Below are 27,231 nucleotides of genomic sequence, written 5' to 3'. Positions count from 1 at the left end.
CAGTTTCCAAGATAAACCACACTCACATGAGCTCTCTTCTGCTTCCCCAGGCTCTCGTAAGAAAATCACTGAAATCCTTTCATAGTTTTTATCATCAAAAAACCTTCCACCAGAACCCAACAGTATCTAGATTTCACAGGAGTGCCATGCCAGGGAATGCTATACAAGGTAGTCATAGGAAATCCAAATTGCTAATACCCTTTCTTCCCCACGAAAGCTGAGGAGCCCTAAGTTGGGACCCTGCTTTATTCTGCTCAGGACTAGAGAGGTACTTCAGCAGGAGTAAAGATAAACCAGCAACCAAGAAAGAAAACTCAGAAGTCACTCTGCACATGGACAACTCACTGCAGGCTGCCTGCTTGGTGATAGAAACACTTGAGGGAACTCTGTACTGCTTTGATACACTGAGCATTATGAGCTTTAGGGAATGGAACAGAAAATGGTGGGTTTAGCCCTTGATGATGTCTCCTGTGATGTTTGATCAAACCCTCTTCGTGTGGAGGAGGTGATTTATTAGCAGAGATTGGACCCATGTGAAGAAAGAAGCATCGTGGTGCAGAAGGCTCATCTGAGAGCTTCATCAAAGCAGCAATTTACAGAGAGGTTTTCTGTCTCCCAACACTACCAGCTCACATGTCAGTGCCAAACCTGCCATGAAAAAGCTTTCCAGAAAGCAGATAAGCATCATCACAGCCTTGGAGGAGCACAGCTCTCTGCAGGGTCTCCTTTGCCTGCAGGAAACCCACTAGAATTTCCTGCCCTCCCAAACTAATATGGATTTCTACACTGCTTCAATGCCCAAAGCCATGGGTGAATTCAGCAAGATTTAGCACTCCTCTCATGAAGGACCTGTTTGCCTCTCTGCACACATGTGAGTCTGAAATATTTGTGTTTCATTTACATACAGAAAAGAAAGGATCTAATAAGCTAGGATAGGATAGATAGGAAACAAAATAGCCCTTGCAAAAGCAGTGGAGTTGGTGAGGGCCAGGGTGCTGGTCAGGCCATGCTGTGGAGCCTGCTCAGAGGATATATCTGACTGAGAGCTTGGTGACATTTGGTGTGGGAGATGACACAACATTTGCTGTTTCCTTCTATGTCCACCCTAATTAAGGAGAAGCTAATTCCAAACCTTGCCTGTCTCTCTCATGGAGCACACTGCTGTGCTTCTGCAGAGAGAAGGAAGCTCACAATCAGTTCTGTGGTTTCTTACCTGCCCAAATCCCATGGGAAGTCTGTGCTGAAGAACAACGTGATTCCTGATGCCAAATCTGCCTCTGTGAATCTGCACTGAGTGCTGCTCCAATAGCCATGCAGTGAGAAACATTTAATCCCCATTCTTGTTTTATAAAAGGATCAAAATGCTCAGCATGCTGACAATTCAAAGGTTTAGCAGTCCAGCATAGAAATACGTACTGCAGCCTTAAAACCTGAATGCTAAAATTCTAGAAGACAGACAGTAAAAAGAAAAATACCCCTACTCATGCTGTACTGCAATGGCCCAGTCCATAAATCTGTACTGACTTATGAATAGAAGAAAACTGCTCTCTTTTACAGTGCCTTGCTTATCCAGTCACTTGCTGCATGAATACATTTGCTCAGGTTGGTGCTGCCTTTCAGAAAAGCACCCAGGAAGGCAGTGAGTGGACAGAGTGGGCAGAGTTTAAGGCTCTTGTTAATGAAAAAAAAAAGTGGATTTGTTTGCCCTGTTAAATCTTTCCTTCAGCTGCAGCCAGCCCCCAGCCAGGTTCTGCTGTGAGCAGCCAGGGAATGCTGTGTCTGGAGAGGGCTCACCCTGCCAGGAGGGAGCAGGGACATGCTGAGGTGTCACCTGTGACACCCCACAGCCCCAGCTGTGAGCAGGGCAGGTGTCTCTGCTCTTAAATGCTGCCTTGGTCTGCCAACAGACACTTTCTTCTTCCACCTCCTCCACCAAACCCACCCTCAACCTCCCATCCATCTTTCTTTGTCTACTTACCCCCTTATTAGACCCCTAGAGGGAAGAGAATTGGAAATGGGAAAAGTATCAGGTGTCCTTCCTCGTTTGGGTACTGCAAATTCAGCTTTTTGGGAATCATCTACAGAATTTGTCTTGCCAGGCAATGAGGCAGCCCCAGCCCTGATGTGAAGGACATGGCAAGGCAGCAGCACAGTCAGATTGCATTTGCTGAACAGCAGTCTCCCTCTCCCTGGCTGCTGGCCTTTAAAATGTCAGGCATCTCATTTAGAAAGCAACAATTGGGACTGAAAAGTTTTTAAGGCTCTGTGTCCTGCTCTAGCCAATTTTGCAGGCAGTGCTCTGCAAGAACGTCTCCCACTGCTTGGCTTTTCCTTTCCCCTTCATCTCCCCAGGATTTCAGCATTCAGCACCTTGTTCTCTCATGCTGCTCTTGTTATAGGAGGATTTAATATTCCTGACTATGGACAGCCCCACTTTTATAACTTCTTTTCAGTTAATTCTTCCTCCAGTTAAACGCTAAAAAAACATTTCCCCATCTGATTTCCAGCTTAGGAAAACCTTTTGCAAGATCTGAACTCTGCTGTTTTCCTACAACTAGATTACAGGATGTAGGAGAGAGGAAACAAGTTTAGTTCCTTTCTTTGAAAAATATAAATATTTTATCTTGTTTTTACAGTCTTATGCAAGTACTTCCATTTATAGCACACACTTTTTTTCCCCACTGTTTGACACATACCAAGTGTATTAATTGATACCACTATCACTCCAGCTACAAAAGGACAAGACAATTCTGCACACGGCTGTGTTTGCAGAAAGCCAAAGCCTGAGCTTCATAAAGCCCAGGGACAGTCATGCATTCCCCATTCCCCTCCTCTGGTCTCCAGTTTGAAACCCAGCCAGGAAAGCTGTGTCTTCCTATCACTCAGTTTTGCAGGCAGAAATATTTCAAATTAATTTATGGTCCTTTCCTGCCCCTCTGTCCTTCCTTTCCTCTTATCCCACCCCATGGGGATGCCACAGGGGTGGCAGATAACAGGGCTTAATCAGCGTTGCACATTTGCTCTCTGCAGATGGTGCTGGTGCCAAGGAAGGTGGCAGCATGGTGCCAGCTCTGCAGCTGCTCCTGCCTGCCAGGGTGCAGACTGCCCCATTTATTATTATTATTATTATTATTATTATTATTATTATTATTATTATTATTATTATTATTATTATTATACTACACTGCAGAGCCTATTGATGTGAATACACTGATAAAGACTATGGTAAGTCTTAGACATTTTGCCAGTATTAATTCAACCTTTTTTAGGAGGTGGAGAGGGATGTATAAAGAAAAAAAGAAGGCAACTGATGGTACTACAAAGGCGAGGAAGGAAAAGCAGCCTTGCTTAACAAAGTGTAGCATGTTCAAAAGCCAGCAAACCAGCCAGCTGGAAAAGTAACATCTCCACAATGAACAGAAAATCCTTTGGAAAGGAAAATAAGCCTCAGTGCACTTATTTTTATTAGCAGACCAGGCAGCAGGCTGTGGTTTGGTGCTGGCACAGCAGAACAGTCAGTACACAGCCAGAGCTCTGTGTGCCTGAAGCAGGGGTCTGTGTGCTCCTGGAGTCAATACTGAGGCTTAGGGAAAAGAACCCCCACGTGTGTGTGCAAAGCACCAGCAGCACCCAAAACCACACCCAGCAAAGCCCTGAAGTCCTGCTGCTCTTGCAGACTGAGGTTGGAGAGCCATGGGTGACAGGGGACCAAAGCCACTCACATCTGCACCCTGTCAGGCTGGGGCCTCAATGCCAGCACCCAGCTAAGGCAGAGACTTGGCAGCAGGAACTGATCTGCATCCAAACCCTAAGTCCAGGCTGTCACCTCCTGAACCCAAGCCCAGCTGTTCCAGCCCTTTAAAGTTCTGCTGAGGGGCAGCAGGAGCATGGCCAGGGCACCTCCCTGTGCAGCTGGCACACAGCTCTGCTGTGGCACCTCTGCACCGAGGCTGCAGCAGGGTCACAGAAAAGAATGTTCCACTCAAAAAAAAAAAAAAAAATTAAAATGATCTCCACCTCTAAAACTTTCTGAAAGCGTTGCAGACTTTTTCCAGAGCAGTACACCACCTTCCCATGGTGCAGCCAGCCATGAAACCAAAGACACTCAGGCTCCTGCTTCTCAGCCCATCAGCATCCATTTCACTCCTTGCTAACATATCCTCCCATGAAAAAAGATGAGCTGTTCCTGCCCCTCAGATTATCCTTGCTGGGAGTTACAGATGTGGATGTATCATTGTTTCAGCTTCACATATGCCTTTCCCACTGCAAGTCAGTAAGATACACTCTTCTCTCACACATATGCTATCTGCTGTTTTAAGTGAGTGAGAAAGATAAGAGGAAGAAAAAGAAATTACACATGATTTATAGCTGTTCCTGGCCAATTGCCTGAACACAGGCTGCCAGAACATATTTTCTCACAATTGTCTGGCAAAAAAATTGCTAGCACATTATGAGGATAACTTGCAGCAGTGTATTTGTTCTGGATTCAATTTTTGCCTTATTTAATTTTAATAGCTATAATAAAAAATCTTCAATAAATACTGCTGATCTGCAGAAGATACCTAATTAAAAAGAATGCCAGAGCCCAGTGCTGTCCCTCGTTCCCACAGCAACAAGAGCAGAGGAGAGCAAGCAAGCAAAGAGGCAGAAGGAGTGCTTTTCCTCCACTAAGGATCTGCTCCACTTCTCCTGGGGGAATTCCCAGGGATTAAACTTAAAATCAAACATAGGATAGCCCTGCTTCAGAGAAAGAGAAGTAGCTACAGAAGTTCTTAGTGAGACTTAGGTGGTGCAGCAAGAGAAATAATGTGAGCTGAGAGTCACACAAGAAGCTTGTGGTGGTGGCAAAGGCATTTTAGGGAGTCCCCACATGTCACCTCTGGCTGTCATTCTGCACCCTGTCCCTCCTTAGTAACACACAAACCACTGCTCCAGGTCAAAACAGGGTAAAACATCCAGGCTGGAGCATCTCTCCACCAAAGGCAGCATGGAGCAGCAGCCCTCCTAAGGGAGATTCATTGAACACTGATTGAACCTTTGCATAAAGTCATCCAACAGCCCCTCCGTGCCTTTGAATGCAGTTTGGGAAACACTTGTGACACTGACATGCTCCCACCAAGGGAGCAGGACAAAACCAGGCCTTTTTTACTCTCAGTAATGGCACATGTTTAATCTGCCAGGATACTATATCCAGTCAAGTTGTGAAAGTCCTTTCCAAGTACTTTAAAACTGTGAATCTGTAAAAAAACCCCATAAAACCCCCACCAAACAAAAAACAACAACAAAATCAGCAGGAGAAATATTGATTTGCTGTATCTACTTTGAAAAATTCCCCAGATACAGCAAGAGGAGATATTAATGAGATGGATCAAAAATCATTAAATCCTCAATGTCCCTGAGTTGCTGCTATAGCCAGAGCCTTCCCTTTCCCTTGTGCAGCCATTTCCATGCAGAACAGACCTTCCTGCAGATACCCTCCCCTGCTGAAACAGGAGCCAGGCTGGGCCAACACTCACAGCTACATCTCATCTCCACAAGCTCCTGGCTTCCCTGTGGCAGGAGAAGTGCCCCATTCCCCACCAAACCTGCAGAGTTTTTGTCCCTGTCCCCAGGTATCAGGTGCTCCTGGTGCAGCCAAACCTTGGCAGACCACAAAGTGCTCGTGGCTGTCACCCCCAGGTGTGCCCAGACACTTGGCCTTTATCTCCCCTTTGATGTTTGCTACCCACCAACCTGAGCCAGGCCACAGGGACATTCCCAGCACCTGGCCCAGACAAGGAGCTGGAATCTGTTCAGGGCTTGTGTTACGAACTCAGAAGAGATGCCAGACTCCCATCAACAAGGAAAATACATGAAATATAATGTTTCAACTAAAATTGCTGTCAGGATACCTACAGCCATGTCTCTCCAGGTCAACAATCCTCATGCTCCAGAAAAACCAGGGCAGGAACCACTACTTTTAAGGCACTATCAATAAAGCTTACATTTTTGGGGTGGGTTTACAAGAAGGTAATAACTGCATAAGTGTTTTATCATGCCCTTTGCTGGCTGTCATTGTGCTATGTACACACATTTGCTGTGCAGCCCCCAATTAAATCTCTCAATTTTGGCTCTGGAAAGAAATATCTTTAGAAATCCTCTCAGCTAATTGAGCAGCTTTTCAAAGTCTCCTTGGTAAACCACAATTCCTTATTCCCACTCTCCACAAATTGCAACACGGTCATTAAATCTTTTACAATAATATATCCCATTTACTCCTGTCCACCTGAAGCCTCTAATGAGGCTTGCAGAAGAAAATCCCCATCTCCCAGTCCACAAAGAGAAGAAGGAAATAAACTCCATCTCCTTTGGGTTGCATTTCATGTCAGACCTTGATGGGCACACTTCAAGGCCGAGAGGAGCCTTTGGAAGCTCTGCCCTCTGGATCAAATGCTGAGCCCCAAATTGCCAGGCTAAGGCAGTGACCCCTGCTCCACATCCCCTCCCTGCATCTCTCAGGGACACTCACAGCTGCTGTTTGCCTCCAACCCTCTGAACCAAAGGAATTGAAAGCAGGAGCTGAGAGGGAGGATGGATAGGGCAGAGAAAGAGCATTGCCTGTGAAAATGCACCCACAGAAGGCACCCCAGAGGCTGAACACAGCTGCCCTGCCCGGGCCATGGGGCAGAGCCCAAACACGGGCATCTCTTTGCCCTGCCAGATCAGCACTTACTGAGCACGGGAGCAGCAGCTCCTGAGGGCAAGAGGTTTGATGAACCACAGGAAGAGCTCGTGGGCAGGCAGCTTTGAACCTCTAACAGGGCAAACACAGACATCCAGCTGATGGATCAGATTGGAAATCCATGTGTGGGGCAGACTGGTGGGTGGTTTCCAATGCAAAAGCTCTGATCTAGTCTGCTCCTCCACCTGAGCACTGTGAGTGTGGTCCAGCAGAGAGCACAGGTCAGCAGTGGCCCAAGGGATGACACTTGTGCCCAAACAGTGCTCACAGGAAGATGAACCTTCAGGTCAGCAGCATCATCTGAGTTTTTAATGGACTGAGGTGTATTTGGGTGTATTTGGGTGTCTGACTGACTCTGAGGTTCAAATCCATTTATTGCCAATGCAGAAATGTCAGGAAACCTTAAAGGTTACAGCAGTTAAAGGTTTTTACCATGTGTTTCACTCAGCAGCTGAATTTTTGAGAAAGGGTGGAAAGAAAGGCTCAGCAGCCACGGAAAGGGATGGTGCTGGGCACAAAGGGCAGCCAGGAGCTGCCAGCACAGCCCTGGAGTGGAGCAATGTGTGGTTGAATGTGTTTTACAGACACAAGGCAGCAAACACCACAGGCAGCAAGCACACCTGAAAGAGGCCAAATATTAGGTAAAGCTGATTTTCTTTAAGTTAGGTTTGATATTCTAGCTGCAGGTTTTAGAGCAAAAGGGCAAGGACACGGGAGGTGGCCACCTGCACTGCAAAGTACCTTGAATAATGAGGAAAGGGCATTCTGCACAAGATCAGTCCCTGGGCTAGCAGAGATCAGCTGAAGTATCAGCAAGCCAGCTGCACTTTGTTTAAACAGAGAAATATTCCCAGCTCCTTATAACCCCACCAATCCCATTCCCTGCTCATGGTGGTCACACTGAGACCAACAGTGTCCTGCCCATGAAGGATGTCACAGTAATTTCTGTTTTGGCTGCCTGTTCTCTCAGCAGGAAAAGGCTTTAGGAAGAGGACAACAGAAATAACAGTTTTGGACAGTAATAGGCCATAAATTGATGCTGTGCAGAAATAGGTGGAATATGGGCATTTCTGTTGGGGAAATAAAAGTTTATGTACTGTCGCATCATTGACTTGAGCTCTTGGGGGAGTTTCTGAGCTGAATCCAAACCTTTCCCAGCTCAAATCTTCTCTGGCTTAAGCCTGGCATTAAGCAAACCATGTGTGGGCCCTGATTAAAGCCAGGCTGCTGCATAACTCAGCCTGTAGCACATGAGGGTGCAATCGTTAACAAAGTCCTAACCTAGTGCACCCAATTCGAGGTCTTCTCTGCAGAATTAAGGTAATCCAGAAAAAAAGAAAAATCCACCCCTTGATTCTAACATGAATCTGCTTACAAGAAATGACACGAGAAGAAAAACAGGTCCTAAAAATCTCCCAGCTCTTCACTTCTGCTGCACACAGAAGTAGGCACCAGACACCCTCACATCTTTGAAGAATGAAAAAGGCAGCCCTGGAGGGGCATGAGCAGCTGAGAAGTGCCCTTTCAAGCCAGTCAATGATGAAAATCAAATCACAGAATCTTTTCCCAGGTTCATAGTGGTAAAGGGTGGATAAAAGTACTGGACACATCTAATGACAGTCTGTAGAGCATGGCCAGCAGCCACCTTTTACAATTCCTACATTATCTCAAAATTCATCATCTTGTGGATAGGTTTGTTTATTACTTTGGAACAACACGTCCCAGTTTAAACAGATGTCATTCCTTCCAAACCATGTGCTGTGAACTTTGCAAGGACTTGGAAGGGTAACTGAGAGAGCTTGGGAATGATACAGGAGTCCAAATAACTGAAAACAGATTCAAACTTTCTCCTTGTAAATAAAGGTCATTGCACAGTCTTACAAGGTGCTTTTTGATTGTCACATGAAATCCAGACTATCTAAATGCAAATCTTTTCTTATTTACTTAAAAGACAAAGATAAATACATTTAGACTGGTCATCTGGTCATGGAAGAACCTATCAGATTTATCCGTAGTTACAAAGCCTGATTCATCACTGAATTTTTCTACTTATATGTGGGTGGCTGCTAATACTGGTTTTGTTATGCAAGAATTATAAATATTCTCACTGAGAACTAATGACTTAATTTAGATGCACCAGCAGGATACGAATAGCTCAAGGTTTTCCCAGCACATGAGGAGCAGTAGCCTTGCAGAAGGTAATTACCTGGGTCTAGAACGAAGTGGTTTTGAAGAGTGATAGCCCATTAAGGCAGGGACTGCAAAACACCCAAGAGCTCACAGTTAAAGCACAACTCACCACAGAGAACTTGTGAGTGTGGAAGGAAAGGTTATGTGTGCAACAAGAAGCTTATTAGGTGTTCAGGGTCTTTTTGTTCTGATATTATTTACATATATATGGAGTTATCAGTGCCCTAACTTGGCATCTTTTTAAGATCCAATAAAAGCACCCAAAGTTACAATGCCTTAGTTTTTCTTCCTTGATGCCTTGAAAGCCATGTTATTGAAGTCCAAGTTGCTCACTACCATTCAAGTCCTGTGCAAGTGTATTTTCTAAAAGGACCTCAGATTCATGGGGAAATGGGGGAAGATAACTTGTGGACATTTACCAGGCTAAAAATGGGGTCTTTGGATCATCTATCACCAGTGATAATTTTCTCCATTCCTGTCTCTGTGAATTTCTCTGTGCTCCTGCACTACCAGAACTGAAGAGGCATTTTCACTCCATTTTGCCTCAGTTTCTGAACTAATAACTCAAGATCAGCAAGGGGCACTCTCAGAGTGAAAGGAAGAAAAGGAAGCATTTGCACAGTAACCTGTGTCTGGTTGCATTTGTGAATTTGAGCTCTAAGCACGTCCACAGACAAACACACATTTCTTCCTACTTTAGGCTCACTAAAGGGGATCAAAATAATTTCTCCAAGCGGGGTCTGGGAAAGGTGGGTGAGACTTTGAGAGTTATTACCACTAAACATCCTGCAAATTCCCCAGGTCCATAAAGTCCTCAGAGGAACTGTCTCTGCCTACAAACACGACATGAGGACAGGCACACAGCATTTCTGAATGGCTGGAAATTGCTGGTAGCTTCACCCATGTGTTCCTTTGGAGACCCACTACACCTCAGCCTTCTCCCTTTGCTGCAGGCCCAGGACTGTCCCTGCTCTCCCACCACCATTCCTTCAGCAAGAAACACGATCCATGGGAGAAATCTCACTCTCTTCCTTTGTGTGCTGGTGTTTAACAAGACAGATTTCTGCTCAGCTGACACTTAGCACATGCCTTCTTGAACATTATGAAGGACTTGAGTTTTGAACATCTCAAACTGGGGCTGAGAGACGTGCCTGAAGCTTTTCATTTGCTTGGTTTTGTTTTTCTGCCCTTTCCCAGCTTTTGGAGCCTGTGAGGTCCCCGTGGAATCACAGCCACAAAGCCACCAGGCAGAGCAGCCAATTTATGGGCAAGCAGCAGACAAGGGCACAACCCCACCCACTGGCTTCTTGGCCACTTTGTTGTGATGCTGATGTGCAAAGCTATTTATGTTCCCTGCTTGTCAGGAGCTCTCTGTGTGCCTCCATGGTTTGTAGTGTAATTTGCTGTAAGACTTGTAACGCTGGGGTGTGTAGACCTTTCCTTACACAGAATAGCAGCATAAATCTCATTTAATGAGCTCTTAAGTGACTAACAGATATTTGTGAGCAGCTATTTAAAGGACGAGCCCTACTGGGATAGGAATGGGCACAATGCCATTGCCCTCATGGCTCTTAACCAAAAAGCCCTTTCCAAACACCAATTCCTGCTTCATTCATGCTTCCTTTTTTTCCTTTATTAGCTCTGCTACGTCCTCTACAGGCCTTCAGCTGATCATTCAGAGCAACTGAAAACTGAAACCTCCTCTCAGCATTTGTACTCTGGATTTCTCCACACTTCATAGCATTTCATTTTTGATAACAGAAGTTGTTCAGGACAGCATGCTCTGAATGGCTTTGTTCCCATCCACACCTTCTCTAGATATAATTTGAAGGGAGAACCAGAGCAGTTTGGGCTCATTCTTGGTACAGAAATCACAAGGGCAGCAGCAATAGGAAGATGCCAGGTCGACTAAACCACAACACTAACTCATCACAGGTCACTATCAGGTGAGATACTGCACCACTGCCAGCTCCCCTTGCCATCTTCTGTAGGTGTTTTATAACCAAATGCAAAGTTCTTGGCATATTTCCTTTTGCACCTCTCCTCTTCCAGGGCAGAGGTCACCTAAAGCCCATTGCTGGGATGGTGCAGACTGATGGCCTTTTCCATGAGCAGGATCTAATAATTACAGCAAAACCCACCAAATTAAACCATGGATGGAAGCTGCACTTTGCATTTAGTTACACTCGAGCCATGGGGGTTGGGTAGTTGCAGTGAGTTGGAGATTTCCAGATAAAACATCAGTTTGTGGGAAGATGCATATCTAAAATGAATTGTTAGCAGTTAGGCTGTTCTGTCAAAATAAAACTCTTTTAATCTTTCAAAGAGAATCCTGGGCTATTTAATTGATTAGCAGCTTTCTAATGAGAGGATTAAGTACACAGTAGATAACTCAGAAGATTGACAGCTCTACTGCACCAGCCTAAAGCAAGATGCCTCCGTTTTCCCAGCACATGCCAATTAAATGATTAAGTATTGTTTACTGGATCTGGGAGGATTACAAGACAGTAGGTGGATTTATTAGCAGAGAAAGGAAAAACACTCCTACACAAAAGAAAAAGATTATTTTGAATGACTAACAGCCATGCCCCTGCAAAGCATGACTAGAGCTGAGTTATTCACTCTCAGGTTACACTCCAGCCCTGCTCCCTTTTTCAGACCATTTGTCAGTTTATCCAGTTATCTCCAATGTGCTCATCATTTCCAGATGTCTTATGCAGACCATTTTCTGAGTTTATCATGTAGATAGTTATAAAACTACTTGATATTATCACTGAGGAAAATGTTGGGAGCTTAGTTCACATTATAGACAGAATCCCATTTCTCTGTTAAAAGATGTATTTTAACAAGCAGGAGCTACTTCATTAGCAGCATTTTAGTACATGTAGGCACTGAATAAAATCACCTCAATACAAGTACCTGAACATGGCAGCAACAATAACGTGGTTTAGCATCTTGCAGCAAGAACACCCAATTTTACATGAATTAACAATTTATGTGAGAAGGTTTGGAAGAAAGGGGTAGGAGGGAGATGCTCTTAAATTGAAACTATCAGGCTCCATAGTTACCATGTCAGAAACAGCCACTCTGCTTTAACACAGTATGTGCCATTTTTACCAGGCTAAGGGGGGAAAAAATCAAGATGCTGCAAAGATTTCCAAATTTATGACCCCTTGACTGCCCATCAAATGAGACTACTCCTTAATCTTACAATCCCTTCCTTTGCCTTTTAGGTAACCCTCTACCCATCTGACCTCTGCATGGAAAAAGTTACATGAGATGTTGTAGTTGAAGCAGATGCCAAACGCTGAAGTTTTGTTCAGATTTTCCCTGCCCTATTTCCGTAGGTTCCTGCACAGGTCTGTAAGAGTGGCTTTAGCACAGCTGAGGAAAGCAAAGATTGCCAGTTCTGGGTACAGCTGCCAGCACTCCCTGCCCTGGGAGCTCTCTCCCAGTATGCCACCATCACACAGCACTGGATAATGATCCGTCTCAGCTGGTTAATTAGAAGAGCAAAGTCCCTGCCAGACAGGAACCTCTGCAGGTGTGGAGACCATAGAAGCATGTTAACAGAGTAAAATATTTTGGGAATCTGTGGATGTGTGTTTTTAGCAGTCTGTCCGTGGCTCAGGGCCCCATCCTGGGATTCTGACAAAAATGAAAAGTGTAAGATTTTCATTTTTCCTCAGAAGGCTGTGCACAGCACCTGCTGTGAGGCATAAAAGCAGCAGGCTGACACTTCCACTGTTCCTTGGTGCTGTAACAGGTAAAGCCATGAATAGGCTGAATTTCAACAAATCAATAAATAAAGTCCAGAAAGTCAAAGAGAAAATTGTGAAAAAGAGATCCCCAGGGATATGAAATACAAAGATATTACCTCTGGCTCTGGAAACCTCTGAGCCCTAGTTTTCAGAGAGGCTGTACTAATGGAAATATTCTTGCACATCTCCAGCAGCTGCTGCTGTGAGCTGCAGGAGGCTGGAGAGGGGCTGTGGGGAGCTGTGATCCCAAAAGGCTGCAGAGGAACACACTGAGATAATTATAATGAGTGGCAAAATCTGTTATCCAGAGTTCATAAAAAATGAATGGCTGGTGACACTGGTCACCGTGGCTAGCAAGTGTTGCATCAATAAAAAAGCAGCATCTCAGTAACTGTAAGGACAACCATTGGAGGATGAACAAGCCTTCAAGGATGAACAAATCCTTCAGAGGACAGCCCCAGGATCACAGACAGCCCTGCTCCATGGGACTGGAGAGTAGGGATGCCCAGGCTGACACGTGCCCCAGTGTGTCACCTTGCAGGAGCCAGCCTGGGGGGAGAGGTGGCCCTGAACTCCAGACTGCCTTTGCCAGCCTGTCCAGGTTCCACGAAAAGGGAAGGGCAGCTTTAGTCCTGTGGACAGCACCCTTTGTGCTGCCCAAACACTGCAGCTGTAGGAACCTTGCAGTGCAAGCAGCAAGAGTGGAAGCAGAGATGGAGATTGCTCCTTCATCAAAGAGCACCTGGCCTTCCTTAGGAGATCCAGCTATTCTCCCTGCAGTGCCCACTGAGGCTTAGGAGAGGCAGGACAGATCCCCTTCTCTGTGCTCAGTGGCACTGGGCTCCTCATCCCCTGCAAGAGCAGCCCCTGCTCTCACCCTTGGCAGCTCCAGCACCATCTCTGCAGTCACTCTGGTGCCAAGAGCATCAATGCATTTTTCCTCTCCACTCTCCTTGCATCACACAACTGCTCAGCTTTTCTAAGCAGCAAACTTCAATATCTCATTATTCTATCAGTTGCCATTACCAAGTGCCCACAGTTACATGGCATTTACTGCTTATTTGTGAGCCAGCTGACAGCACCCTCCTTACCCAGGGACAGTGAGGATACACATCTATGAGCACCAGCAGAAATCAGGTATCTCCCTTTTAGAGCTGGAAGAGAACAACCAAACTCTCCCCTGTGCTCCTGCACAGCCCTCCCACATGTCCCTCTGCAAACACACAGGGTTTTGATGCACTTTTAATTTTCTTCTTGTACGACAGGGAGAGAATAGATACTAGTTCTTGGGATTTTATCTAGGAGCTAAAATAAAACTGTTTTTCAGGGTGTGGAAAGATCCTGGGGTTGGGCCCACTGACTCTTCTTTCCTTAAGCTTGTTATCTTATCAGTTCTCTCTTTCCAAGTCATTTAATGAAGACTCATCCATGTTATTCCAAATGAAAGGACTTGGCTGGGCTCAGTGCAGGTGTTCAGCTTTCCACAGGCACAGATTAACAACACACATCAACGTGTGTTGCTCTTTGACATGTGGGCCCAGTCCCTCAGGAGCCAAACTACTAATATTCACAAATTAGGTCTGTTTTCTAAAGATACTTCAAGATTACCAAGGATGGATCCTCCTTTATCACTTACCTGTGATTGATTTTTATGTTCTTTTTGTGAAATTGCTCTTAATCTGGTGGATTCTGCTATGCCAACTTGCATACCAGTATCACTTCTGCTCTAAGAATATCTCTTCAAAAAAAAAACCAAAACCTTTTCTGATGTTTTGGGTGTATCAGTGTCAGACCCAGCACACTGAATGACATTTAAACACTTGCATGTTACTATCAGGAAAGATGGTAATACTGACAATAGTCCAATCAAGAAATGTGAAGTATGAATGCACAGACTTACCATTTTTGTCGGCTCTTCTGAAAATCTAGAATTGAAAGAGAGAGAAAGAAATGTGTTTATTATGTTGTCCAACATGGGGGGGTGAAGCCCTTTGCACCAGGACCACGTTCAGGGCACACACACAGGGCAGGTTCGAGTGCTCCAGCCCCTCAAGACACAATTCAGGAACTTTACTGAGCCCACCCACCCCCAGACTCAGCTCATCTCCCCCAGAGAAACATAACTGGAAAAACTGGTGGAAATGCTTTCAGCACTTCCAGGACCTCCCTCACTTAAGAAAGCTGAAATCATGAATCTAACACCAGAAAAATCCACACTAAAAAAAAATTACAACAGCCGTGCAGCCAGTCCAGACAATTTTTCTGGAGTCAATAAAATCTCTTAAACTAAGTTTTACAGCTCTGCACTTCTGAAAAAAAAAATATTTACAACTTTTTTTTTTTTTAATCAAGTCTCCTGCGTGGGAAGGAGATTATATTTAGACTTAAAACTACAGTGTGGAGGAACAGCCCACAGAGAGGAATCAAATAGCCATTTCAGAAGAAAAAACTTGCAATAATGTGTAGTACTATAGAATTTGCCAGGGAGAACGAGAGCAGAAACAACTGATGTTTTTCTCACCAGTTTCATTTAAGGAATAGTCCTTAATATTGATACCAAAATCAGCTGGTCACTTGGAGGGCCCTTGCTCTAATTGAGTTTTTAACCACACACTCTGATTACACATTCATTAGCTATCCCCACTTACTTGATGCATATGTATTACTTTATTTTACATAGTCACTCCCCTTATCAGAAATCTTCTTATGGATCTTTGGGGTCCATCTTCAACATCAGGTGTCCCTTTTAGGGGGCTGTTCCTCGACGCCCACTTTTGAGTAGCTCCAATATCTTTATTTTCCATAACTTCTACTTTGTCACCCCTGCACAGCTGAGCTGGCATCCTGCTTGTGTTTTGCATGACTTCTGCATCCCTAAGTTCCATCCTTCATCTGCTTCTCCAGCAGTGCTGTTCTGCTCTATTGTCCTTGCCAAGAAAATGCAATTAATAGCAAAAGGTTCGTGCAAAGGCTGGAAACTTACAGGTTCCTGCTGAAAATGGCCACTAGCCCAGGTTGGCCATAAACTACCAAAAACTTAACATAGGCAGAAAAGGTAAAATATTCTCATCTTCATTCTTCAGGCCTGACCCTATTAATTTGAGCAAAAGCAGAGATTTTAGTTGTACAAAGAAATTTCCCTGAGGAGGGAATAAAAGCAGCAGCAAGACAGATCAGAGTCAGCTGTAAAATAGAATCTCATATTTTCTGGGTCACAAAACCATAAAAGAAAATAAAATATCAGAAGAGAAACTGCTGCACAAAACAAGAACCCCAAGAGAAAAATTGAATTGCAGAATATGCTATTTCACAGAATATGGCTTAATTAAGGAACATTAATCATTCTTTTGTCCAAAGTCCTTGTGAGGCTCTGCAGCCTGGGGCAGAGTCCAAGCAGGACTTTCTGGTGTAGTTTAGCAGAGGCAAAATCCTGAGCCAAACCAAAGTGTTGGGAGTCACAGCATCTGCCTACAAGGATTATGGCTCATGACATCAGAACTCCTCTTGTGCTGACCTCCATTTTTTAGAGCAATTAGAAGCTTTGGGAAGGAAAATCCTACCACTCTCCACGCTCGCAGATTTCATTGAAGTTAAAGATGGGTTTTGAAAGCCAGCCAGTCATGGCTTGTCTATGGGAAGAAGGAATAAATCCCAGCAGGACCCCAGCAAGCTGCATGGCTTCAGCTCACATCCCTCACCCGTGCTCTGTGTGCCCTGCCCACTGTATGAAATATTCCTCTTCTCATGGCTTGGACACCCCAAATCCTCACTCCCCATGAGCACCTCCAGATGAGGCACTTCTCTTCCTGGATGCTGATTATTTCTGTGGTTTTTTTTTTTTTTTTTTCATCAGTACATCCTTCTGCTGCTCTTCCTACTGCTTTGAAACCAAGGTATTACAGCCAGTCTAACACAGAAGGAGCAATGCATGTCTTAAGGTCCCATGGGAGATCACCATCCCACTAAGCACAGCTGGCAGAGGGAGAATGGGAAGACAAAACCAATAGGTAAAATGTAGATTAAAACGGGAGAAAGGCTCAACCTGCAGTGCTCTGCTCCATGGAGATGTTTACCTTGCAAGGATCAACAGGAAAAAAAATTAAGAAATAGAAGAAATGTTTAGAAATTGAGGTATTTATATCCAGCTTTAGTAAGTGAATATTTTAGGGCTTTAAGACTGTCAGATACTCCCTAAAGTATGGCTATTTGTAAACGAACGTGTTGATGAAAGATCACATCAGCTGTGCTACTTATCAAAGTTTATTCTACAGGACCAAGCTGCTTGGCTTTTTTATTGCTAATGAGCAGGATTTATTCTTTCAACTTAATTGAACCACCTAAAATTTGCACACATAAAAAAAAAAATTAAACTGGGACACCTGAAGGGAAAAAACAATTTAAGACAAAGTAATCTGTCAGCACAGGCAGGCACTGCATCAAGGTATGAACACTGGAATGAGCATTGGGAGGCTGATAAAGATGTAATACATTCTGTGATAGCTTGGCAGTGCTGCCAAAAATGCTGCTGCTGTGAAGACCCAGAATTTATGTCCCAGCTCAGCAGTGCCCTCCCCCACACAGCCCAAAGATTTGGATTAGTTGTTCCACTGTGGGAAGGAGGTGCTGGGCTTTCCATAAGAGAAAGGTGCAAGGTCGGGGGATGGAAGGGAAACCACAGCCCCTCACAGCTTCCCTATGGACCAGGGAGCAAAGCCATAATGGAAGCAGGCTCCCAGGGAGCTGGGGACAATGGCAGCTCCCACCAGCTCCAGAAGGAGGGAACAGAAGTGGGGATGCTGTGTCATCTCCAAGGCAGAGGCTGCAAAGCCCATCCACCCTCAGCTGCTCTGAGGCTCCCAGTGCTCCATCCTCACTCAGCAGCAAAGGCACTCAGTCAAGGCAGCAGCCCTGGAGGTCAGCAAGAGAGGAGGCAATGAAATATGGATGGAGAAGTGTGCTGTCCTGCCAGGCCCTCAGCAGCAATTGGCTTCCTGTGCCTGCTCCCAGCCAAGCACCATCCCATGGGCTCCAGGAGCTGCAGCCCAGCTCAGCCTGACCAGGGATGCTCTTTCCACTCCATCACCCCCTGTTCTCCAGCATCAGGGCAATGCACGAATCTCAGATGGTAAATGAGAAATTATCCACTTCAAGTGCCACAGCAGCCATCTCCCCCATCAGCTGGGCTTTGGAGCCATTAAGCAAAATTCCTGAAGCACAGGCTAAGTCACACCGTGAGCCCACAGGGTGCTCACAATATGGGCATTAACCCATTTTATAGGATTTATACAGGCAATGCATGCAGTTTGCTGTCTGTGGCATACTGAACCCATTTACCAGCAGTTTAGATGAATATAAACAATATTTTCTCTAGAGCAAAGAACTTTTGTCAAGATTTCCAATAGGTTTTCTCTAAATATATGTTTTTGCTATACTCTCAAATGGCTACTACAGATATTTGACTGCCAGAAGTAAGCAATTCAAAACCCTGGTGGTAATAACAAACTTGAAAAAAAATGATGGCTTCAAATTTAAACATTTAGTTCTGCCTTCTCAAAGCTCCTGGATGAGAACATGCCACACTGGAGGCTGCTTAATGAAGGTTTTCTCACGAATTTTATTAAATTCACAATACTACTCCCCTAAGAAGCCTAAGAATTATTACAGGTTTGTGGAGTTTATAATCCCTTCACCAGGTTAATATGATGTTGATTTAAAACAGAATGCAGCTGAGCTGAAATTTTGTTTTCCATCACAATCTGGGTGCAGAATTGAGGACAAAATATAATCATGTCTCATGCATGAGGAAAGCCTATGGTTGAGAAGGCATCCAGAGACCCACATAGATGTAAAAAAATTATTAATCCTCATAGTATGTTTCTGCATTCCTGTTCTGCCTTTCTGTTCCTCTCCCTACAAGTCTTGACCCTTCCTTCGGAGTCGAGACAAGGTTTTGTATCAGGTATGGCCCTTAGTCCTCAAACCTGAGGCACCAGTAGGAATCTCCTCTCCTACAGCCTCTCTCTGTTGCTCTTCCTGGTGAAAATGTGAGAAAATAATGACCTGAAGCTTTGTCACTTTGGACTATGTCTTTAGACATCCTCAGGCTAATGAGCATTCCCCATGCAAGGAAAGAGGGTTTATTTTGGTGCTTCAGTAAGGAATATGCCATTGGTGTAGAAATGCTGTCCCATCTGCAGTGGTTCCCCACAAAACAAGGCTGCTGCAGAGCTCCAGATCTCTGATCCAGATCCCACTTCAAAGCAGATCCTTTTTCTTTTTCCCTTCCTCCCCAAGAGAAGAGCAGCTGACACCATGTTCCAACCTCTGCTTTCACTCTTACCTTCTCTTTGGACTTTACCTAGCTGTCCTAAATTAAAGTTGCATGAGAAAGGTAAGAGTTGCATCTGATGTTCTGACCTGCTGACGTTCAGCACTAGAAGTTACTTTTCTGTTCAGCTTCATTTCAAGCACCCACTTCCAAAGCCCTGAAGATCAGAGGAGACTGGATGGCCTCTCCTGTGTGACTGCACCTTGCAGTGAGCAGCTCCTGAAGGAAGAGAGCCTGGCCTGTCCTGGCCCTCCTCTCCAGCTGTGCCTGCAGGTACAGCTCAAGGGAATGATATCAAACCATGGATTTCACAAAGGGAGGGTTGAGGAGGAGGAAAATAGCCCTCGAAGTTCACTCACAGTGAGAAGGTAAACAAGGACAAAGGAAGGGGAATGAACCAACCTTGGTAAATGAAAACAAAGAAAAAGGTCAAAACAGAAGAGGAGTGAGAAGGGATTCCTGGGATTCTTGTGGCTGCAAGAGCCTTGCAATTAGGGGCTGTACTGGAAATCATGTCACTGACAGAATGGTTGGAAAACTGGCAGTTCTGGATCTGCATTTGGAAATGCACCATGGTCACAAACCGAATTCTCTGTATCTTCTATCCAGACACCTCACTCAGTCCCATGGGGCTGAAGAAGTGAAGACCAGACTGGGCCATGTAAGTGAGGTTGCAAGAGGAGCCATAAGAATGAGAGATGGATTTGAAATTATCTTCCTGTCAAAGAATAAAAAAGTCAGATAAGGGTTATCAAAATTAGTTTTCAGCAAAAGACAGGGCAGATAAAAGAGAACGCTTCATCTAACCTGAAATGAACGGAACTGTGTTCTTCAGAAGTGTTTAAAATAAAGCCCAAATCAATGCATTTAGTCCCCATTAGCAAGAAAAGAGGAGGAGAGGCCAGTGCTGCTTGGGGCTCACAGTCCTGCCATGGGGATGCTCATTCCTAACCAAGGCTGATCCTTATTTTAGATGCCAAGCAGCAGGTGAGCCATGAGCCAGATGGATTTTCTGCTGCAGCTGCTGTGACTGACCAGGTCTCATGTGCTCTGGAGTTCACACCTCTGCTGCCAACACAGGCTCCTGGCTGTGACAGCAAGGCAGGAAGAGATGAGCAAGGACAGGACATCAGCCAGCTCTGAAGTACTCCCAGACAGAACAACACCTGCCTAGACATTCCCTAACCTCGAGAGCCAAACACAATCTCACATTGGCTCACCCACAGAGAATAGACACCCACGTAATATATCCTCCTTTCCATAAGCATTGTGGCATTGAGGATTTGCTCCTGACTGGAAATGCCACCATGTCCTCTTGTGGATTGGAGCAGCACTGTGGCAGTTTTTAATAAAGGGGGTTTGTCCTTGTGGGTGCAGAAAGAATTAGATATCCTGTGTCCATCCACAGCTTGTGGTGTGAGTGGGAATAGCTGCTGCAGATTGCACACTCTGCCAGCCCTGAGCCTTGGGCTCTTGCAGCTGGAGCAGACCCAGGGATGGCACCTGAGGGCAGGCACAGGGTGGGCACAGACCCCTTGCTCAACCTCAACCCCTTGTGATGATTTGACCAATGTTGTAAGAGCCGACCATTCTTTCATTCGAGCTGAATTAGTAAACATTATTCAACCTTTTTTAATCCTTTACCTAAAAGGTAAAGGATTAAAAAGGAGGAAAAATAAAAGAAAAACACTGAAGCCAGCCCAAAGTTAAGATTCATTCTCCAAGTAGCCAGGTTGATGGCAGAAGACATCTTACTCCCTTGTTGTGTTTTGTTCCCCTTCAGCCCTCACCTTTGTCCCACAAAGCACAGTTGTATTCCTCTGGTGGAAAGAGCACAGGGAAGTTTGTTCTGACACACCAGCCACCCTCATGGAGGAGTCAGAACAGGAACACTGGGGATGGATGAATTAAAAGAAAGCCAGAAGAGGAAGAAGTGACTAAGGTACTATTAGTGTCAGAGCCATTTTATCTAATTCATAACCAAGCCCAAGCTTTCCCTTCCTCCCCCAAACCCCAAGAAACTGCCTACATAGCACACCAGCTCCTGAAAACGTGTTAGCTAAACATAAAATCTTACAGGTCTTTTACTTCATCCTCCCCCATGGAGAAGCCGTGCTGCATGGCTGGGACTCACTGCTTCCCCAGCACATCCATCAGCAAAAATGTGAAGGAGTTAAATGGAAAACAGGTTATCATCCCTCAGCATTCAGTGGGATGCTTGTTACTTTCATGCTAATGTGTGAAAATTAAGCTAAATACGTGTTCCCTGTTTAAACCCTTTGTATGAAAGGGGGGTCTCGCAGTGCACTTGAAGAGCCCATTACAGTGAAGCCACAGCTTCAATTGGCTTTGCTATTGTGCCTGGAGAAAAAGGAGAAAATCAAGTTCTAAGGAAGGAGGGAAAAAAACCCCTAAGCGCTCCAATCTTACATTTCCAGAATCCATTTCTACTTTCAGCAGGTGAGAAAGGGCTCCCAGTACCATTGTGAAAAGAAAAAATGATCAGGAGCTGCACACCCAGGTCTATTGTACTTCCCACTGAAATAATACAATGCTCTACTGTGCTACCGATTCTGAAAGTTCATGGCTCTTTTCCTAAGCTCAAACCTCAAAGTGGGGAAAAAAAATTACTTAAAGATAGTAAAATTGAATGCATAAGATACTATTTTGGTGGCAAAACACTCCTAAATCGAGAAACTTCTTACATAAATTTAATGTTGCTTCCTAATTGCATTTGTGCTCTGAAACTCAGATCCCAAATTATTGTACAATTTTCGTAATTTCAGGACAGATTAAAAAACAAAAAAAGTCAAACCCAAAACAATCAAGGAAAAATAGGAAAAAAACCCCACAACAACCCAGGAATTCTCTCCCTAAACAAATTAACTTTAGAGACATAAGATGAGTGGCACTTGTCCTTTCTGTTCCCCCCAGCCTGCAGGTGCCCACCCTTCCACCGGGCAGCATCATCCATCAGCTCTGCTCTCTGAGCTGCTTTTGGCAACCCACTAGAGACAGCAGTTCCTCAGAGAACCAAAACACCTTTCAGCTCAGGGTGCTCAGAGTGGAATGAGTTTTGAACTCTCCAGCCCACGCCAAAGCCCACGGGTTCAGCAAATTATTTACAGAATGTAAGGGCTTGCCTTGAAGAGCTACTACTGCCTATCCTATCTCCAAGGAGAGCATGAGTTATCCTTTACTACAGCCAATGCCTCAGTAGTTTATTTTTGAATTCACTACTTTTTTTTTTTTTTTTTTTTTTTTTTAAGCTAAGAGATAGCAAAACAGAGGATCTATGTGTTTAATTACTGGATGCTGCAGAAAGACTGTAATTACACCATTTGCACTCGGGCTGATTCCGCCCCATTCTCCCAATTCATTTAAGTGCAAACAGCCTCGTTATCTCCCTAATCAGAAAGTCTATAAATACAGCAATCGAGGCACACTGAGCACATCCCTACCAGCCACCCCAAACCAGGATTAAGGACCTACAGTGCATCCTCATCCCGACAGATCGAGAGGATGCAGGACCTGGGAAGCAGGCTGCAGAACCTGGGGTGCACACCCATACTCAGCCCTCCCAGAGGGTGCAGGAACCAGGGCACCCCAATGCCCAGCCAGCCCAGAGAGTTCAGAATCCTGGCCAGGAGAAGGATACAAGTTACATCTCCTGCCCATCCCGTAACAAAAAGGTGCAGGGCTCTGGAGAGGAGGTGCGGTACCCGGAGTGCGCCCCATGCCCAGCCCAGTCCAGAAGATGCAGGACCAAGTGAATCTTTTCCCAGCTGTTCCAAAGAGTGCAAGGCAAGGGGACAGGGGACGAGTGGGGGCAAGACCCGGGCTGCAACTCCATTCCCCAGCAGCCCAGGGGCACAGGGTCTGGACAGGGGATGTTAAATCTGGGCACCCTTACACCCATCAGCCCGGGGATGCAGAACCCGAGGAATACCCTCGATGCCCGGGCTCAGGGTCCGGGGTGCTCCCCGTGCAGGCTGTGCGTGCAGGATCCAGGCGAGCTGAGGAGCCGGGCTGCAGCCTCTTGCCCAGCTGGTCCAGCAGATGCTGGACCCGGGAGATAACGGAGATCCCGAGGGGCTGGAGTGGGTGCGGGACACGAGCAAGAGGATGCGGGACACCCATTCCCACCCAGCTGGGGATTGCAGACCCGGCTCCAGCCCGTGCCCGGCCGGTGCGGGGAGCGCAGGACGAGAGGAGAGGCAGGAGCGGGGTGCGGGATGCAGGGAGCACTCACATCGAGGATGACGGAGGTGCCCTTCCTCTGGGCAGCGGCGGCTCCCGGGGCCAGCAGCTCCCTGTCGGCGAGGCCCTTGTCGCCCATCCTGCCCGCCGCCCAGCGCAGCAGCCCGTCCAGCCCGCGCAGCGCCGGCGCCGGCTTCCGCAGCAGCTTCTGCACCCCGGCCCGGCAGTACCGCGCTGCCTGCTCGCACATCGCTCAGCCCGGCCTCATCCCGCCGCCGGGACTCCCCCTCCTTCTCCTCCTCCTCCTCCTCCTCCTCCTCCTCCTCCTCCTCCCACAGCCGCTCGGCGGGCAGCGGGCGGGTCCGCGGGGGACGCTGCCCCAAGAGCAAGGGGGAGCTTTGGGGTGGGGTAGGTCAGCCCCCCGACACAAACCACCCTTAGAGGGGTTTTATGTGTAAAAAGACTATATCCGTGTTCTCTCCTCTCCACAGCCTCTCTACACTCTCAGCAGATTTTAGCAGCTCTTTGTGAAGGCAGAGGAGAACGAATTTGTTGCTAGTTAATAAAACTTGCCCCTGAATCCCTATTACTCCTCAATAAAGTCCCTATTCAATGAATAGTCAGCGGTTCCAGGTGGGGAATTGCAGCATCTGTAGCTACAGCATTGACCACAGTGCTCAGCTGGAAAATATTCCTGACCGTGTAATTCTGTATTGTGAGGTTATTTCTCTGAGATACTCTCGTGCTCAGCTTCATAGGTCAAGATTTAGACTTGCAGTAGAGGCAATGAGTCTTCTGGACAAAATGGCACAAAATTTCATTTCCCACTCTACACCTCAGGAGCTGCTCCCAGTTTGAGTTCAAACCCAGAAAGGCACCAAAGCAGGAGAGCTCAGCCCCAGAAACTTGGAAGTTTCCCCAGAGTTCTGGAGTAGCCACAGGCTCCAAATATCCTTTCCCACATGCAGCAGCCAGACTCTCTCAGAGGCAGCTCTAGAGGATTTTGTGACCCACCAGGGCCATGTCCCCAGGAGCCAGCACACCCAGCACCCCACACAAGCATTGCACACTTCCCACACTGGGTCCTGTGCCTGACCAGCAGTGATGGCTCCAAAAGGCCTGACCAGCCTCTGCTTTAGGTGAAACAAACAGCAGTAAATTATTTCTTTCACATTGCAGTTCACCACTACTCAGATCCTCAGAAAAGCCTACCTGGAGGAATTATTTAGCTGCTTCTTCTAATCACCCATCTTTATTCAGATAAATTAGGGTGAATTCTCTGTATTTGAGGTGACACGTGAGGATATATTTGAGGGGAATGCACATTTTCCTCTCAGCTGCTGCTCAAAGAAAAGAAAGTGGGAGCCCAGTTCTTTCTGCTGGAGTACATGGAAAATAGCTGGAAGCTCTTAAAAGCCTTTTAAATAAATGAGGCACAGAGAAGCCTAGCAGTAGGTCAGGACACCCAAAGGCTGAGCCCCTCTTTCACCAAGCTCTTGCCTTTCAGGGTTTCCCCCTCCAGCAATGCAAAACTCATGGGGGAAAACAGAGAAACTTCAGGGGTTTATATGGCTTGTGGGAGCACTTCAACGGCTCTGTGCTCGTTCACAGGGATGCTCAGAGCAGGCTGGGGTACAAACCAACCTCCACTCAATTCCCAATCATCTCACAGCAAAGCCAAGCCAAGCCACACCTTGTCCTCCTTGCCATGAGCAGGTGTCAATCTCCTGTGCCCCTCATGGTCAGAGCTAGTTTGCTCTTTTGTATTTGTACAATGCTCAGATTATTCACGTACTTCTTTCTCCTTTAGACATCCCTCCACTAAATGGCTGGTTCAGAGTGCATTGATCACACACAGGTTAGGATTACTGTACATGCTTGCTAATTAAAACTATTGACTGAATAAATTTAGAAATAAGGTTCTTGGAATTTTCCTTTCTATTTGCCATGAAGATTCATTACTTGAATTTTGATTTGAAGTTTGGGGTTCTTTCTCTGCTTTTGTCAAAACCAGTTCTTGCTAATATCGAAACCAGCTCTGTGACATTTAAATACTCATTTTTCCTACTAAACAGATTCAAATAGAAAAAAAATTCTGCCATTCAGATATCAGGAAGAAGCCAACCATTTTTACTGGGCTGTGTTACTTGGGGCTATTCTCTAGTTCCTGTGAGGCTGAAGTATCTCTTTGAGGAAAAAGTGGGAAGATTGTTTCTACTTATCTGAGCCAGGTGAGGAAACCAAGGAACTCTGAAGGCATGTTCTGGTGCCAGCCCATGTCCACCACAGCCAAGGGTGGAGGCAGAGGAACAGACCTCACGTTGAGCTATGTGTCCCAAATTCATCCCCTGCTTCCTGCCAAGGGAGGTGGGACACTGCCTGTCCTGTGCAAATGAACACAACTGCAGCCAAGGTGTCAGGGCTCTGCCAGCCGCTCCCAGCACCCTGTGCTGCTCATCATGGCACCAACCCCAGCAAGCAGCCATCCACCAGGGCCAGGAGAAGAACCCAAGAACCCAACTAGTGATGGACAGGTGGAGACAGCAGGGTTTGCTTGCCTCTTCAGCTGCAGCTGCTGGGCATCCAGCACACTTACTGCATTTCATTAAAGGTGGAGAGAGCAGGACCACCAGCAGCCACTGAAAGCTTTATCCATAATGCAGGTGCTGAGTGCCGTAGGAATAAACAGCAGAGAAGAGAGAGAATGCAACTAAAAAGCACAGTAAATGCAGGCAAAGTGCATCCCTGGGAAAGCAGCAAGCATTAATTACAGGCTCAGCGTGGTCAGGCCGTGAAGTGCCCAAGGGCAGCAGAGCCCAGCGTGCAGCACAGCCACTGACCCGCTGGCATTTTGCTTCCCACACTGTGCTGCAGGCACAGAGCTCCAGCCCTGCCCAGCAGAGCAAGGGAGAGCTGCAGGGAAAGGCAGCAGCTGCTGCTCCACCTTCTCCACCCTGACATTTAACACTGAGCCTCCCCACTGCTGCGCTGACTGGGCACACACCTTGTTCCAGACCTCCACAGGGTTATAAATGATGGATCAGTTGGACAGGAAGGTTGTTGAAGGCTGTTAGAGATGAGACCCATTCTCTCTCACTCCCAGCTCCAAGTTCAGGAACTCTGAGATCTCAGAAGAGAGTATTTCCAGTACAGTTTCAAGTCGGATCTTGACCTGACAATGTTTTTTACCTGGTGCATTTGGAGCTCCGAATGAAGCACAGGTTTACATCTGCCACTGACCAATGTTTGCTCTACCAGCTTTCACATGGGGTTTATTCAGGTGCTACATGCAGTATTTTCCAGAAAGACACAGAGTAGGAGCACAAGTCATGTGCTGTAATTTCAGATGACAGGCCATCTGAAAAATGCAAGGGCTTCTCTGAAGGAAAGGTCCAAGAGGAGCAGAAGTCCTGCCCACACCCTGGCCTGGCAGGCAGAGGCAGTGGCTTTCATCTCCCCTTTGAGTTCTGCCTTCTCCCCCACCCATCTGCACACAGCAGGCAGCTTTATTTAATTAAAAACTTCCAACAGGCAGGACCTGCAGCTTTTGCTTGGTGCAAAATGTCACATATGACTTAATAATATTTACTAATGACTGAGGGATTGAGGTTAATGCAACAGTTCAATGGCAGGAAGAGGAAATGGCAACCCTGTCACAGAGATGAGAATGTGGCAGAACAACTTTGCTTGCCCAGCCTGGAAGCAGAAATGACACTTTAGTCCCTCTATTAACTTTTGTTTATTATAATGCAGCACCAAGTGACTCTATCAAAAAATGTATATTCCAGCTTGAAAATGCCACACTGCCAACAGCACCATGGTAACTCACCAGTCTGAGCAGAAGAAGATCCAGGGAATTTGTGTCCATGTGAAGTGTGTTAACTCCTAAAAACACAACAAACCCCCTCCCCTCTGCAAGCTGAGGGAGCAGAACTCATGGTTTGGTATCACAGCTTGCCCACACCACTAATGAAGTGTCAAGTCCACTTCAGTCACTGGGATCACAGGTTTCTGATCCAGGCCCTGCAATC

The 27,231-nt window shown here is 46.1% G+C and overlaps 1 protein-coding gene across 1 annotated transcript in view; it reads right to left on the bottom strand.

Annotated features, from left to right (window-relative positions):
- The window catches only part of NECAB2 (N-terminal EF-hand calcium binding protein 2), a 73,220-nt gene extending 49,445 nt beyond the window's left edge, over nt 1–23,775 (bottom strand). The window contains exons 1-2 of the mRNA XM_014880770.2: nt 23,253–23,775; nt 14,573–14,597 (exon numbers count right to left, since the gene is read on the bottom strand). Coding sequence (XP_014736256.1) covers nt 14,573–14,597; nt 23,253–23,450 — 223 coding nt within the window. The 5' untranslated portion in view covers nt 23,451–23,775. The remainder of the gene's footprint in view (nt 1–14,572; nt 14,598–23,252) is intronic.
- Between the last annotated feature and the right edge of the window lie 3,456 nt (nt 23,776–27,231).

Source organism: Sturnus vulgaris, chromosome 12 (assembly GCF_052056855.1).
Source record: "Sturnus vulgaris isolate bStuVul1 chromosome 12, bStuVul1.hap1, whole genome shotgun sequence".
Lineage (NCBI taxonomy): Eukaryota > Metazoa > Chordata > Aves > Passeriformes > Sturnidae > Sturnus > Sturnus vulgaris.
Note: the sequence above shows the minus strand (reverse complement) of the source record. Positions and strands in the feature narration are given on the sequence as shown.